General features: G+C 40.3%; 1 protein-coding gene across 3 annotated transcripts in view; it reads right to left on the bottom strand.

Annotated features, from left to right (window-relative positions):
• Window positions 1–16740, bottom strand: part of SNX24 (sorting nexin 24) — an 87977-nt gene extending 71237 nt beyond the window's left edge. For 2 of the 3 annotated variants that reach the window (XR_003529196.1, XM_027652647.1), the window contains exon 1: window positions 16630–16740. Coding sequence is in view for 1 of the 3 variants with exons in the window: in XM_027652647.1 (XP_027508448.1) it covers window positions 16630–16689 (60 nt within the window). In the remaining 2 variants the exon portion in view is untranslated. Of the gene's footprint in view, window positions 1–16624 lie in introns of all 3 variants that reach the window. The other variant, XM_027652648.1, reaches the window with a different exon arrangement.
• Between the last annotated feature and the right edge of the window lie 386 nt (window positions 16741–17126).

Genomic DNA, 17126 nt, shown 5'->3' with positions numbered 1-17126 from the left:
GTGGCCTTTCACTATGTAAAGGGAGTTTATAAATAAGAAAGATTTTTTTTAAAAATAGGACTAATTTTTACCAAGGCCTGTAATGGCAGACAAGGGGCAACGTAAACATTTAAACTAAAAGATTGCAAATTTAGATTGGAAATAAGGAAGAATTTTTTTACGATGAGTGTGGTGAGACACTGGAACAGGTTGCCCAGAGAAGTTGTGGATATACCAGTACTGGAAGTGCTAAAGGTCAGGTTGGACGTAATCAGCAACCTGATCTAGTGAAAAGTGCCCCTGCCCCATGGTAAGGGACTGGACCGGATGATTTTTAAAGGTCCCTTTCAACCCAAACCATTTTGGGTTGATCCTATGTAAGAAGATATTTTACAATTCTGAGCTGTCTATACCAGAAAAAGGGCCCTCAGTCTATTAGAAACCCCAATTCCCTCTCTGTGGTAGTAGGAAGTAAAGTAATGCCAAAGCTGTTACCAAACCAGCTTCAGTACCAGACGTACTTCTCTGACAGTTTGCTGCCTGATCAAACTACAGCTTTTTACCTATATTAGTTTCAAAGCCCGATCTCTGTACAGCAGTGCAAAGCTATTGTTTGACTGCATAGTTGCAAGAACAAATTTAGCAGACTTGGGGATACCCCCACTCAGCTCCTCCTCAAGAGTATGCTCTCATTGCACCTTGTCTCTTCTGCCCTCTACCAGCAGCAGAGCAGTCGATGCATGCACAGAGCTCTCAGGTTAAAAACACCCAGGAGGATATTAGCCAGTAATCAAATTTAAATCTTGTGTCACCAGTGCTAGGGTGAGCCAGCATTGGGGGCTCCAAAAGGCTGACAGTCAATGTATGCATGCCATTGGATACCTGGCTACTGACTCGCATTCTCTGGGGAATGACAAATTAGTTCTCAATGCTCTTCTGCAAGTCTGCTCCTAATATGCAAATGGAATCATGCTTTACTGTCTACAAACAAGAAATTAAGAACTGTTGTAATGTGGGAGGTAGAAATGGGTTTATAAGTAGGGACTGAGAAGAAGTTGACTCATGTTGCCTGCTTATTGCACTGCCCACCATAACCTCAGCCTGCTACCTTGAGAAACACAGAAATTACCTGAGCCAGGAGGTATAAAAGATTTTTACTGTAATCATATTCCTCGCCAGTGACCACAATTCTTGAATACTAGGGATATTTAAATCAATTAGCATCAAACATCCTACTAACACCAATGACAGCAGTGACAGCATTCCGGAAAGTGGGACATCACCATACTGGTGTGCATTCAATATTTTCCATGAAGCCTTCTGTTTTAAGGTATTACTCTTGCAGGAGCTGCAGAAGATTCTTTGATCATTTCTGTGATGTTAAGGGAAAAAAGCCACATCTAAACACGAGCAGTGAATGAATGACATACATCAAGAATTAAGTGAAGCTGAACCATCTGTGTATGTCTCCGGCTAAGCAAAGCAGGAGAGGACTAGAGCGGCAGGTGGCAGAGCACTACCCCATTGCATTGCTCTGTCTGCAACTTCTGGCAGACCATGTGGTCTGCACAGCAATGGATCATGTGTCAAAAGAAAGCACATCAGAAAAAACAAACAAGAACTTAGTACTGGGAGCCACCAAAAATGCCTTCTGCATCAGGGCAGAGACATGGTCTGTGTTACCAGCAAACAAGAAACACCAGGAAATGGCTATAACACCAATCTTTGAGCACATATTGACAAGCAGTAGCTCAAAATATGTGCTAATTCATTAACCAAATGCAAGACTAGGTGGTACCTACAGTAAATTCTGCAGATATGGTATATGACTTGGCAAAAACTGTTGCACTACAAATCCCCCTGAAATACTATTTTTAAAAACACAATTATTTGATCTGCTTCTGACAATATTCAGGAGTAAGTGGCACAAATCACTCCATCTTTCTTCTGTTACCTCTGTCATTTAGTAAATCCGAAGAGCCTTCTAACTTGTACAGCATACCTTCATGCCTTTTCAGATGAGACAGGATTGAGCTGTTAGCTCTGGGAACAGCTTCTGCATTGCTCTCCTCTCCTACAAAAATGTGCCTGTCTCCCTTTTTAACAGACATAGGGAGATAAAGAGCTGGACTGGGGCTGGAGACTCCAAACTTGGAGAGGAGTCCTAACACTCCCGTTCCAGTGCGGCTTTCTGCTTCGCAGTTAAACCACCATCTAGCCATCTCTTAGAAAACTACACATCTAGGAATTCAAACACTTGGAAAGCTTTCATTTTATGGCAAATATTATACACAGGAAGAAGTGTATTGAATGAGGTAAGAGTGGCAGTACATTTTTGCAGTTTCTTGACTGGCTTATAGAGGGAAATGTTGCGCCTAATGTTCTGCACCTCCCTTCATGTCTATGCATATTTACAGTTATGGAACCAGATACAGGCAGTTCAATTCTGAAGTACTAAACAGCATACACACTAAACGCAAATGGTTTACTGAATAATATTATCTGTGTTTAAAACAGGGGAAGGGGGGAGAGAGAGAATTTTTATCTCCTGTGAAGGTCTTTCAAAAGGCTGTCCTGGACGAACTAACAAACTATTTTTCATCTCCTGCATGCAGAAACAGAGATGGAGAAGCTCATAGTTGTTTCAGCAACTGTTCCACTATGAGATGCTTCTACATTTCCCAGGAGAAGAGAAAGAGCTACTCTGGGTAGACTCTCAAGAGTTACAGAAAGCCACAGAATTTCTAAGTGATAAGAGATTAGGGGTTAGGGGATAAAAAAAATTTTTGAAATAATGCAAAGGATGGCTGCCAAGTGTCAAGGGGGGCTCACGAAAAGGTGCTTGAGGAAGAATTTGATGGGAGATGGCCAAGTGGGCTTCAAAATGTCCACATAATTTGCTTACATAGGTTTTATGCATATTATCTCCCAGGACTGAAAGACCTTATGTCTATTCTGGTTCTTTACTTCTAGGAGTTATCTGTCTCTCTGTGCCGTCTCCAGGCAGGACCAGCTATACTTCTTACTTCAGACAGAAACTTCTATGCCTCATACAGACAAAGCCTCCATACCATGTTCCTGAAGGGTGTTCTGGCGCTGTAATATCTTTATTATTCAGCACCATTTCATAATTAGCCCCGTACTTCTAGTGGATAGGACAGATAATTGCACTGCACAGGGCCACACTTCCACTGATTCACAGATCAACTGTCTCATTCTTTCAAGAGCTTTTTATTGCTGAGGATTGTCATGTAGCTTCTACTCAGTGTTTTATTTTTGATCTAAAGAGCCCCTGCTATACTTCGTTCTTCACATTGATCAGCGATCCAGAAAGCTCCATGCTTAGCGTACATGCCACATCACTGACCTTTTTGTTACATTCATCCTTTGAAATCCTGAAATGCCTTGTTACATGGCCATGCCTTGTGACATGGCCATCTTCTGACACACAATAGCCCCCAGATCCTTTCAGGAATACCTGTAACCTAATCTGTTGGGTGTTGCTCCATATTACTGATTACCCTTGATAAATACAACACTTGTCACCTGTTCCTATTGAATTAGCACCTCATTTTCCTTTCCTGCCAATTCACCAAAATTATTTTGAACTCCAGCATGTTCACAGCCACTTCCACCTCGGTATTGATGGTAAATTTAAATAAGAACATTCTTATTCTATCACTCACATCACTGAAACATCAGGTCATACTGCAACTCAAACAGACCCTTCAGCAATACATCCCAATAAATCCTTCCCATATTGACATATGCATGTGCTTCTGTGTATCCATGCCTAGAAGCACATGTGTCCATGCACATGCCTGCTCTGCCCTGCCTGAATATAAGGATATTACACTGACCACAGTACTTGGTCGGTTTTGATGTTTGCTTAGTGGCGACTGATTTAGGTTGCCTTCTGCACAAAAAGCCCCTGTGTTAACAGCACACTCACTGGATTTAAGTAACTTGCACACTCCACAACAAATCCCTAGGAAATAAGGCAGAGCTGCTTTAGGAAGCACAAGGAACATACACAGAGGCTAGTACACTGCGAAAATCTACATTCTTTTAAGAAGTCATCCTACGAAAAAACTTCACCAAGAAATAAAAGCAAGGCATGCTTTCAAAAGTTAATGTCAAGTTTAAAAAGAAACTTTACTTTTTTCTTTTCTTTTTATGTGCAAAAGCAAACAGTGAGTTCTGATCATAACAGAAACTTCTCTTAGGGATTGTATAAAACAACAGTATTTCTGAACAAATTTAGAAAAAAAAGGAGCAAATGCAGGCTCATTTAAAAAATTTGCTTAGCTGTGGAAAACTGCTAAGCAATTGTGGAAACTACAGCAGGAAAGAAAGTGGCAGACTTGCAGACTTGCTAGCGGGGTGCTCAGAGTTACACTGCTGTCAGAAATTCCCTAGGTAAACCTAAAAAGAAATAGTTTGTGCTGAGGCATTTTTATAAATTCCTCAGAGATACCTTAAATATTAATATGAACATATTTTAAAACAGTCTGTTAAATATTAAGGCATGTCCATGTATGCTATATTAATGTAAAATTGAATAAAAACCAGTTCTTCCCACAAGATTTACTTATTTTTTTTAAATTATTATTATTTTTTAGCTCTCCAGAGAAATCCCTGTTAACCCAAACTAACATGTTCAAAATAGCAAAATTGAATGATCTGCCACTTTTTAAGAACAGATTACTGACATGGTTTTGAATGTTTCTTAGATGAAATCACTAACTAACACCTTCACATTAATCGATTGGTGTCAGTAGAATTCTGAAGAGCTATGCTGCAGGCTCCAAGACCAAAGTAGTAATCAATTAAGGAAGTCAGCTGAAAAAAATGATGCAAAGATCAGAGTTGTCAATGGCAAAATAATCTCATCTCAGTGGTGTCAAAGGAAGAGTAAAAAAATGCCACATACTTACTTTATAATGTAAGAAAACAATTTCAAACAAAGATTTAGTAATCAAATAATTGTCAAATAAATATAGCAATTAAAATCTATGAAGAAATTCTTCAAGAATCTATCTTCTAGGCCATATTTATGTAATTTTATAAAAGATACATGTCAGTATAAATTGTACAAGTCTTTTTTTTTTTTACAGTATTAAATAGCATACTTGCTAAAAAAAATCCAAGGGATTTTTGTTTAGAGTACTAATACTCCAAGCAATTAATACAAAGTTAATTACCAAGACAAAGATATATCCAGTTCTTGGAAACTAACTAATATTTTTACACATCTTACACACTTTTCTTTTGGAATAGGGATAAAAAACCCCTCCGTTTTTCTGCTGTATGTTCCATCGATAAACAACTCTGAAGCACAAATAACACTGCTTTGTTGAGCTCCTAAGTTCTTGAACCTGCTGAGTTAGCAAGGATGTCCACAGCAGGGTGTTGAGAAGGGGAGCGCTAAATATCACTCAAAATAGGGTTCTCATTTCTCCATACTCTTTGTTTGGCTATCACCATCATGAGGGCCTCTACCACGTTACATGCCACAGAAAGCTACCTGACACAATCTGTAGTGCATTCTTTACCTTCCACAAGCAAACCATCAGAATCTATTAAAATTACTTTACGCCGATAGCACTAGAGACATGACAAATCACAGGCCAAGAGTCAGATACCAAAGAATGTGTCTCAGGGCGTTGGGGCCAGGCCCATTTGCAAGCAAATGATATTGTGCGAAGCTGGCATGCTCAGTGCATGACAAACTGATGCAATTTCAGTACTGTCGGAGAAGCTGGGTGAGATTTCTCTGATGCTGGCTATGGTTAGTGTACAGAATTGTGCAGAGTTCCCAGATTTGAATCACTTGGGGCCTGAAAGGGCTTCACTTGACAAGCCACAAATAATTACACTACACTCCTTCTATTGTACTCTATTACTTTGCCTCTTATCTCTAGGCTTTGAGCACTCATGAACAAGCAAGGTCGCTTCTATTTTGACCATGATGCAACAAAACATTGTTCTTTTGTGATATGATAAATAAAACACAGCCCTGCAGACTAAACATTTTATCAGGTCCATTTTCCGCTTTTATAAACAACAACAACTTTGGGAGCTTGTTAGAAGAGTAGAGGTTGGAAATAACCATGCGGGCAAGTTCATGAGCTTTTCACTTAGGAGTGTGATATAGATATCTCGTTATTGTAAAAACTCATTTGAGAAATGGGGCATTAAGTTCTTAGCCTGTAACAAATAACAGCTGTATCTGTGATTACTTTAAACAGGTTTTTACCCCCTTTCAAATCAGCAATTTTTGACAATTTAGTTGGCGAGTAGCAAAAAATAGTTTGAATGTGTAGCATGTTACCAGCTCTGCTCCTAGACACCAAATACAATTCAAAATTAATATTTGTGTATTAGCTCACAAAATGTATTATTTAAACACTTAGCCAGTTAGGAAAGTTCTGTGTTAGTGGTATTATCCTGGCCACTGTGTTCCAAAAAGAGTAATAATATTCATGACATTCACACTTAGGAAAAAAGAAAGAAAAAAAGGCAAAAGAAAAAAAATGGCTTCCATGGTTTAAGGAAGTAACTTCTAGTCATCTTTTCTTAGTTTACGGAACAACTTCTTTCAAAAGAAATTTCCTTTTTTCTCTCCCTCGTTAGGCAAAAATCAATCTTTTAATTTAGAGTTCCAAACTACTAACCAGATGGTACCAGGTTTTTTTCAGCCTAAAACTATGTTTAGAGGTTTTCTAAAGCTGCAATTAGATACAAAGCAGGAAAGGAAAAACTCAAATATGATGACAAACATGATGCATGTAGACAAAAAATTATTCTTTTCCTCTTCCCAAATGGCACTAAGAATTTACTGCAAAACCTGACTGCCTGATATCAAAACATTCTGAAAAGGGAAGGTAAAACCAAAATTATCAGAAGAATATATTTCAATATAGAGGACAAATATAGAAAGGAAAAATTTAAAAAAGGCCAAAAACCCCTCCCAGAAATGCCAAAAAAACTCAGCCATACTTCAGAATATACTTAAGTTTTCTAATCTCTGTGTCAAACAGAGGAAATAGTGCAAAGACTGTATGCCTACCAATCACACAACTACATACACATTTGCTCAGTAAAAGGCAGTTTCTATTCAACACCAATAATAGACGTTTTCAGTATTTACTGACTTTTTATGCTCCCTAGCTACAACATAAAACCTGATGCCAGGTCTTTAGCTTTTAGCAGGAGAATGAATTTCTAATTAGAAACCAGCTTTTAAATTTTCACAAACTTCTTTATGAGAATGGAGCATTTTGAACTTTAATGGTGAGTATGTCAGCACAGGAAATAATTTTTCTTAGAATTTGGAACAAATGAGAAAAAATAATAGGCTGTTACGTTTTCTGATTCTATAATGGCATAACTTTCAACTCCAAGGCTTATCTGAATTTTTTTCCTGAATATCCATTTTTTCACAAAATTAAAGCAAGGCAAATATTTTTCTAACATTCTCTGACATTATTATAAATGTACTGGTCCATTAATTTATTACTAAACTGAAGACATGTTCCTTATTTTTCACCTCTTAAAGGAACAAGAAAGTTAGACTGCAATTACCATCACAGCTCGACTGCAAGGGAGACACATGACTAGGGAGTCCTATTCTTGGAAAGAACTTGACCATCCTGTAAAGGGTACCGAAGGGCATCTATACAGAAAGAAAAAGAGTCCTGAGCAAAACCAGAAGTAGAGGCAACTGGCTGAAGTATGTATTCCTCAATACATACTTTTTCATAAAAGCCGTTCATTGTAAGCAATACAGACTTGCTGCTGAACAACTGATTGTTTCACTACCTAATCAAGATTCTTTGTTCATCCTTATGTAAAAGATTATAAGGAAGGAAAGCTTTAGACTTCATTATTTTCCAATTTGGAGATACTGCAGTGCTTGAATGCCTTCTGCCCTGGTATAAAAAGGGAATTCAGTTTTTAAAAGTGAATCAATTACAGGAGAGACAAGGAATACAAAAAATAAAATAATGAAGATTTCAGTAATTCTTATCGCACCTTTTTCAAGGTAATCTGGTGGGAGAGAAAAGCTTCACAAAAGTTTTATACCGTTTTCATTCTGTTAAAGAATTAAGCACCCATTTTGGATAGACAATACTCTCCACAGCGTGTCATCAGGCAAACAACTATTATCAAGTGTAGGTAACTTCTTTCAAGAGTAATTTTTGAAACTCTGTGTACCACGTACACTATTTCACAACTGTCATGTAGAGGGCCTGATCTTAACCAGGATCCACAAACCCTGAGACGTACAAACTAATAAAATACTAGGTGTAAGTTGCAGTGGAGGTTTGGCTGCCACTTCTTATAAATTACTGAATTGTAGCTATACTGAGGGAAAATTCAACATTCAAAATCATCTTCACAGATTTCCTATTCATATGCTTTTAGAACTGAAGGTTTTTTTTGAACAGGAGGTGGAGCTCTCACTGCACTGACAGAGGAGGAATGAGAGGAAATAATTGTTTCAAACCTGGCATGGAGATGGTGCTCCTTTCTCATGGTATGCTCTTTCTCTCTCATTTCAATGCCTAAAAGTATCCAAACTTTACTGTTTTGCCTTAAATACTTTATTTAAAAAAAGTCCAACCCTACAACATTTATTGGTTTATGGAACATAAAATATTTATAGCACAATTACAGGTTGAAATAATATTTTAAAAAAAGACTGTTCACAGAAAGGGATTAGTCATGTTCTAGCTGCAAGACCTTTATCATCAGGACATCTAGGAATAAATAAATTTGCTAACAGACTACATACACTTCTCCTTTCATTTTCCATTAAAAATACAATGCCACTTTCAAAGGGAATGACAACACTTCTGTTTTGTCATCAAAATCCCCTTCCAGAATGCTCTACAGTGCTATTTCAGTCTTCCCCAAGCCACAGAAAGTTCAGGCTTAGATAAAACTGAAAAAGAAAAGTTGATACACGTCCTCATATAATTCTCATAAACAGGAAAAATAATGGTTGCTTATAACAAATGTATTCAGAAAACGGTAGCTGGAAAGCCTCCATTAGCACACTACCTGAAGTATTTCCACTGTACTCAAATGCAGCACTGAAGTTCTAACACTGAGCACTCTGCCACACAAGCATCTCTTAGGTATCATATATGGAAATTCCAAGATAACGTCATAAATGCTATAACAATGGGGACCAATTACCAATTAAACCTGGAATTAATTACACCAGACATGAAAAAATTCAAAGACCAATTAAAATGCACGCTGCAATAATAAAAAAGCGAGAGATATCTTACATTTTCCCTCATGTCGCATTTTAGAGCCTGGTGTGTTCTCACTTCTGGCGAGCAAACAATGAAATAGGTTTAACATTACCTTTGTTAACAAGGTTTTACAATTATCATGACTTGATGCTATATGGGTGGAAAACATGACCAAGAGCAGTCAAGCATGGATCCTCTGATGAAATAATTCTACTGGTGGTATTATATTATTGACAAAATTTTGTCACCAATACCTCTCAAAAATACAATGGAATTCAAATATCTGTACTGTGATGCATGTTTGAATGCCCTACTAATTCCAATCTTTCTGAAAATGTAACTGCCTCATCAAAACTGCAAATCAGTAGATCTTGGGAAAGAAATGGATAATGGATGCTTTGCAGTTGTGGTTTCCTGACAGAGAGCATCAAGTTTTGGTCTTTCAGAGGGCAAATTGATATAGCTGATCACACTGCTGTTTCTATATTCAACTGCCGACCCTCACCACAGGAATATAGCAAAAGGGATTTCCTGCTCAGAAAAATCTTATGTGGGCCTTTGAGCAACTGCACAACAATTAGAGAGCACTGGAGCTGTATGTCTCTGTCTAACCCGTCCGCACTCTGAAGCAGATTAAACACACAAGAGAGAAAACAGCTTTAACTGATTGCTATGTACACATTCAGTCAGTTTTCTCTTTGGTTTTACCTTTTCCTAGTTTCTGCCTTAGCTGCCATCATGTGCATTGCAAAATTCTTTGTGTCTTACTTTATACACTTCAAGTTCCCACTGCATACAAAGTGATCAGTTTCATAGCACTGACAAAGTCTGTCAACAGGAAAGCTGACTGGAGAAAAGACAATTAATCATCACTGCTGACAAATGCACAAGTTACCACCAAAAAAAAAAAAAAATCAGGTCTATTCCCTCCACTAATCCATGCTCCTCCATTGGAATTGCAAAAAACCCCCAAACAAACAAAAATAATCAAAATAGCATTTTTCTGACGTTATAGAGTCTGTCAAATTATTGTCTTCATCATCCCTTTAGGAGAGAAACACAGATGTACAGATCTACTCTGGCTCCCTTGTGGAGTAACCAGGACATTTGAAAATCCTCTATGAAGACACTAAGACTGTAAAATTATCTAATTAGATCTAACAGATCTAATACTTCTGTTTAACTTCCTTGAACTTGGAGTGACTGGTGTGTCACTGATTTCAACAGGACTTGTGAGACAAAGTTAACACATGGTGAGCTTGTACAAGCAGATTGGTAAGAAAGTCTTCACACGAGCAGATTTCATACTCAGGGCATTCAAAGGCTGTTCAGATTTTTTAAAACTACGAAGTTTACACAGTTCAGACACTCAGTGAAAGGGTTAAAATAGCAATTCTCCAAAGTGTTTTGACATAAATTCATAATTTCTCCCTCCGTGCTTTGTAACTACAACACTTACAAATATTCCCCCTTTACAACTTGCTATTGTGGCTTACTCTTAGGCTTCATATGGAAGAACAAGTAAAAACTTCCCTTTTTTGACTTTGTGTACATTTACTTTAACAGTAAAAAATGCTGAAATACATAAAATATAACAAATTTTAAGTCTTTGTGGTTTTATACTTCCATAAAGAAGAGTATAACCTAGTAATTAAACAGCTTCCATGGTAAAGTCTATGGACTTTCAAAAAACCCACAGTATTTTAGGATCTTACATGTCGTATCTTATTTCCACAACATTTGCAACTCCAGGAAAATCTGGGGAGTAATACTGGAAGTGTTAATTAAAAACACAGTAGGCACTCATGTCAGTCAAGTATGCCCTCTGCTCTACAACACATTTAAATGTATGTCACCTTGACCTGCAATATACCACTGTAAAATTTTTTTGGTCAATATAAATCAAAGGTACACTAATTTATTCAGTAAGTTTCCTGGGATCTGAATCAACATTAGAAATCTAACTAGTATTTATTATTCTGTTATTGACAAAGGGAGCATATTTAAATGATAACAAGAACATGTGGGTGTCATTTCGAAGTTGAATGGTTCTCTAGGGACATCCTTAGTAACCGTCTACATTTAAAGGTCATTCACTGCCAAATTATGAACAACTGTTGCATTTATTAGAACAGGCTCAATAGTTTAGAAGCTAGTGTCATCAATTTAAACTGGCAATGAAATTTAATTGTCCACGAGGAAAACAGACGTTTTCCTTATTCTGTGTTTCATCATTTTATGTATGCTCCAAACAGAACTGGAAAAAGTGCAAGTTTACTCTGGCATTTTGGGTTTTTTTGGTGGGTTTTTTTTTGGGGATGGGGGCATAGTCAAGGAAAAAGACTTTCAAGATCTTATATCAGAGGAATAGAGCTTCAGTAAAGCTGAGCTCCTGGAACAAAGACTTTTGAAAGAACTGTGTTTCCCATTTACTTTCTTGACAGAACCCAATCTCAAGAGTTGTATAATAAGACTTTTCCCTAAATTTTCTTTCTAATCTTTTATTTTCATGGTCAAGACTCCACTCTACTTCTTAATTTCACTGTAGTTTTCAGTCTGAAGCTAGGGAGAAGTTTCCCCTTTCTATGGCAAGTCATTTCCACCCTCTCCCCAGAACGGATGGGTCTCTGCTCATTCCACTTTCTCAGAACTGGTGGGACTCCATGCCCATTCCACTTTGCAAGTGCTGCCTAACAATATTAGGGAGATTATTTTATCTGAAAAAACAGGTTTCAAGGTAAAGCTGAAAACAAACCAGTAAATTGGTAATGAATTTCTTTAAAGAAAAGGACAAACATTCCTTATGTGTCTTTTCTTTCCGGGCAGTAAGAACATACAGTGGCAGCCTGAATCCAGGGGAACTGGATTCTGCTCTGCTAAAGGTAAGAAACCAGAAAGGAAGAGATGTCAGGAAATCATGCAGAGCCACTACAGAGAGGAACAACTCTCAGTCTCTCATTTCATGCAGGAGGTGACCACCATCACTGTTTCTAGAAAAGACACTAGGATGACCATCACCACTCTTCCCAAAAAACCCTCCCTCAGTTCTGTTTCTCTGCAGTGGCCCCAGCAATCACAGTACAGAAGACATGCCTTGTAACCTCCTGGCAAGTGACTGGGCTGGTGGGCAGCCAGCATGTCAGCAATCTTCTATATGCCCCAAGTTCCATCATCCTTTTCTGCTATTAATTGCATAATCTGATAGTTCCTTGTTTCAGCTATTCCAAGTAAACATTTTAATTTTGAACAAGATAGCACTTCTGGGAAAGAGAATGTGTAAAGTAGTACTCCAGTGATCACAGAATCATACAATAGTTTGGGTTGGAAGGGACTTTTAAAGGTCATCTAAACCAATACCCCTGCAATAAGCAGGGACATCATCTAGATCAGGTTGCTCAGATGCAGCAGACCCCTTCCAGGTGGGACCTCACAAAAGCAGAGAAGAGGGACAGAATCCCCTCCCTTGCCCTGCTGATCATACTGCTTTTGATGCACTCCAGGACACACTTGGCTTTCTGGGCTGTGAGTGTACATTGCTGGCTCATTTCCAGCCTCTCATCCACCAGTATTGCCAAGTCCTTCTCTGTGGGGTTGCTCTCAATTCCTACATCCCCCAGCCTCTACGGGTACTAGGTGTTGCCTCAAACCAGGGGGATTTGGCCTTTTTGAACCTCATGAGGATCCCATGGACCGACTTCTCCAGCTTGTCCAGGTCCCTCTGGATGGCATTCTGTCCTTCAAGTGTGTCAACAGTACCACCCAGCTTGGTGTAATCTGCAAATTTGCTGAGGGTGGACTCAATCCCTCTGTCTGTTTCATTAATGAAGACCTTAAATAACACTGGTCCCAATGCAGACCACTGAGGGTACCACTTGTCACTGATCAGGAGTCTGAGCCACTGATGACTACCCTCTGGATCTGACTGTCCAACCAATTCCTTATCCATCTAACAGTCCAGCCATAGAAGCCATCTCTCTCCAATTTAGAGAGAAGGATGTTGTGTGGCACTGTGATAAAGTCTTTACAGAAGTCCAGATAAATGACATCTGTAGACCTTCCCTTGCCCACTGATGTAGCTACTCCACCATAGAAGGCCACTGGGTTGGTCAGGCAGGACCTCCCTGTCCTCCACGTGCCTTAGCAGAGCTTCTAGGGGGATCTGGTCCATGAACTTCCTAGGCACAGAAGTTGGTAGTTCCAAGGGTTCTCTTTTCCATCCTTTTTAAAGACAATGTTTCCCCTTTTCCAGTCACCTGGGACTTCACGTGACTGCCTTTCTGAATCTCATGGAGAGTGGTTGGCAACTACATCAGCCAATTCCCTCGGTATTCTGGAATGCATCTTGTAATGTCCCACAGACTTAGCTATGCTCAGGTTCCTCATGAACCCTATCTCCTATAGTGGGAAGAACTTTGCTCCCGCAGTCCCTGTCTTGCAGTCTATTTACTTGAGAAGTGAGGGAAAAGAGACTGTGAGTGAAGAGCGAGGCAAAAAAGTTCTTAAATAGCTCAGCCTTTTCTTGTCCATTGTTACCAGTTTGCCCGTTGTGTTCAAAGTACACTTTCTTTGACTTTTATCACCAAACTGTTTTAAAAGGTAATTCTATACATAAGGCTGATGATGCAAACTAACTAAAGTTGAATTGCCTATATAATTTCATAGAAAAATACCATACTTTACTCAGATATACTGCACCCATCCCCTTTAACGGAAGGTTACATTTCAAATAGATAATACTTCACAGTGGCACTTACTCCACTTGACTTTTCTAATTGATCAGATTTAGATAGCACAGAAGTGGTGAAACATCTGCTTAATCATAAACACTTGATCACCCTGGAATCCCCAAATTTAAAGTGGTATCTATACTCCTCCTGGCTGTTAACCCCTACAAAAATGAGAGCTAATGTGGTATGGACACAGAAACATCCACAAGCTCCAACCATCCAAGTGAAACCACCTTGTTCCTCAAAGCAAAACAATTTCTATTGTAAATATGTATGAAAATATATCCGTCTACACAGTATCTCTGCTAGTACAGAGCAATATACTAGCTTTCATTAACCTTAGTTTTGCTGGAAGGAGGGCATATAGTGTACTCATTTGAATTTCTATACTTGGAACAATACTTATGCAAATTATTTAGCAATATAACAAATTGACAATTACATTGGTATAAGCTTTCCTCATGCATAACCCATAAGCTCTTTAAAACATAAAGGAAATACACAATGTTATTATCATAACAGTTTTGTGTATCCTATCCCATAAGCATGCCTGGCCCAGATGAACTTCAGCTACCACTTCTAGCACAGTTTCCTGGTCAGCATACAGCATGATAATTTTTGTATGGGATGTAGTATAGCGCGCTCTCATCTGACTGCAAAGACAAAAGAATCCTGCAGGAACAACGACAAAATCTGCTGATCTACAGTAAGTTTCAGATCCATGAGTTTGACTCATCACTAGAGAATGACCCGAGAGGAAAAGTGCTGTACAATCTGTGTTGTAATCAAAGATTTTCACTCTCAAGATCATTTTCTTGAAAGACTTCTAGAAAAGATACAGTTTCATTTCTGATTTCTTTGCAGATTAGACAACTTACCATTTATGAAATTTAAAAAAATTAAACCCTCTAGATAGCAGAATTCACTGACAGAATTACAACTAAATACATAAAAAACACACTAAAAACAAATACTAAAAATAAACACTGCTACAAAAAATCCTATTTGTGTAATAGGTGCATCTTAGAAATCACTCTGTCACTTCCAACTAACATACTCAACTAGGACATGGTGGGATTAATCAGTGCTACAGTAACCACACTCAGCAAAATGTTTTAAAGCCAGCTTCATTCCCCAAAATCACACAGATATATTGCAGGGAACCACTTACATTTAAGTTCACCTAAGAGACAGAAATATTAATGCAGTTACACTCCCACATTAATGTATCTAAAGTGGTTTACAAGGCTTGTAAACACTTGCAAGTAATGAGGACCAAATAATCTACAGCATTAAAAATCAGGCAGATGCACTTGTCTTATGGAACTATGCCTACATGGATCAATCTTCTAGCAATTCACCTGGATTTGATTTTTTTCTTGGTATTTCTCAGTAGGTCCAAACTACTGAATTAATACATTTAATAAAAGAAGCTAGCCTTGAATATCTGCATTCAGTCAAATGCCTTGAGGTCCACAGCCTCCCCTGTCTCCACCCAGTAACACGTGGAAGTGCTACAGTCCAGCAGTTTTGTGGGATGAGAAAACCACTGGGAACAAAAAGGACTTCTAAAAACTGTGCAGACTAATTTGCCTGCTCAAGAAGGATCAGCTACACAGAAGGTTGCCCAGGACAATGTCCAGGCAGGTTTAAAGAACCTGTAAGGATGGAGACTTCACAGTCTTCTGGGAAACCTATGCCTGACCACCTTCAAGGTAACAAACCAGTCTTGTCTTATGTTTAGATGGTGTTCCCTGTTCTGATGTTTGCCCACTGCCACCTGTATGTCACCAGGCACCAACAAGAAGAGTCTTGCCCCTCACTCTCTTCATTCAGATCATTTGTACACATTGATGAAATGTCCCTGTCCCATCTCTTCTAAGGGGCACCCCAGCTCTATGAGCCTTCTCTCATGCAAGAAATACTCCAGTCCCTTCATCATGTTTGGCCCTGCACTGGGCTCACTACAGCTTCTTTTGTGGGAGCCCAGACCTGGACCCACCACGTGCCTCTCCCAGCAGGGAGCAGCTGCCTCTCCCCTCTCACACTGCACCAGCCACCATCCTGCAGCACAGAGCTCGCCTGGGACAGCAGGTGCCTGGCAGGCTGAGAGCACCTCCCAGTGTAAGAGTAGGGCTGGGCAGGGCAGGGATGGGATGGGATGGGATGGCATGGCATGGCATGGCATGGCGTGGCATGGCATGGACAAGGTTGGGCTGAGCAGGGATGGGATGGGAGGCGATGTGGCCAGCAGGACTAGGCTGGTCAAGGCAGGGATGGACTGGGCAGGAATCGGCAGGGATGGGCAGGAATGGGATGGGATGGGCTAGGCCGAGCAGGAATGGGCAAGGATGGAATGGGCAGGGCAGGACTGAGCAGAGATGGGCTGGGCTTGGGCAGGTCAAGGCAGGGTTGGACACAGCTGGGCAGAGCTGGGCTGGGCAGAGATGGGTTAGGCAGGTCAAGGCAGGGCTAGGCACGGTGGGATAGGATGGGCTGGGCTGAAAAGGGGTGGGCAGGTCGAGGCAGGGGTGGGCAGTGCTGGGCTGAGCGGGGTGGCCCCTCGACGCCCGGCCCCCCGAGGCAACCCTCGCTCGCCGCCGCCACCTGGCCGTCCCGAGGCCCGGGGGGTGCCCCGCCCCGGCGCACCTCACCGTGTATCCGCGCTCCAGCTCGCTCTCCTCGTATCGGAAGGACGGGATGAACACCTCCATGCCGATGCCCTCAGCGCGCCGCCGCCATCGGCGCGCTCACGTGACGCCCAGCACGTGACGGGGGCGGGGCCATGGCCGGCCTGGCCCCGCCCCCGGGTCCCCCCGCGGGCCGCGAGCGTCGGGAACGGCGCCGGATCTTCTGGAACAAACGGGTTCGAAAGAAGTGTTTGAGAGCATCGGCTTTCGGTACAGACAGACCTGCAGCGTTACGTCGGAGCACAGAAAAATGAAGGGGGAAAAAAATTAACTCCTAGAGGCATGAATTTATCCGGTCCTAAATTCGCACCGCAGCTCAAACCAGAATCACAGAATATTTAGGGTTGGAAGAGATCTCTGGGGATTATCCAGTCCAGCACCCCTGCCACGGCAGGGCCACCTAGAGCAGGTTACACAGGAACGTGTTCAGGTGGGTTTTGAATGTCTCCATAGGGGGAAAC

Source organism: Corapipo altera, unplaced genomic scaffold, assembly GCF_003945725.1.
Source record: "Corapipo altera isolate COAL_440 unplaced genomic scaffold, ASM394572v1 61286, whole genome shotgun sequence".
Classification (NCBI taxonomy): domain Eukaryota; kingdom Metazoa; phylum Chordata; class Aves; order Passeriformes; family Pipridae; genus Corapipo; species Corapipo altera.
Note: the sequence above shows the minus strand (reverse complement) of the source record. Positions and strands in the feature narration are given on the sequence as shown.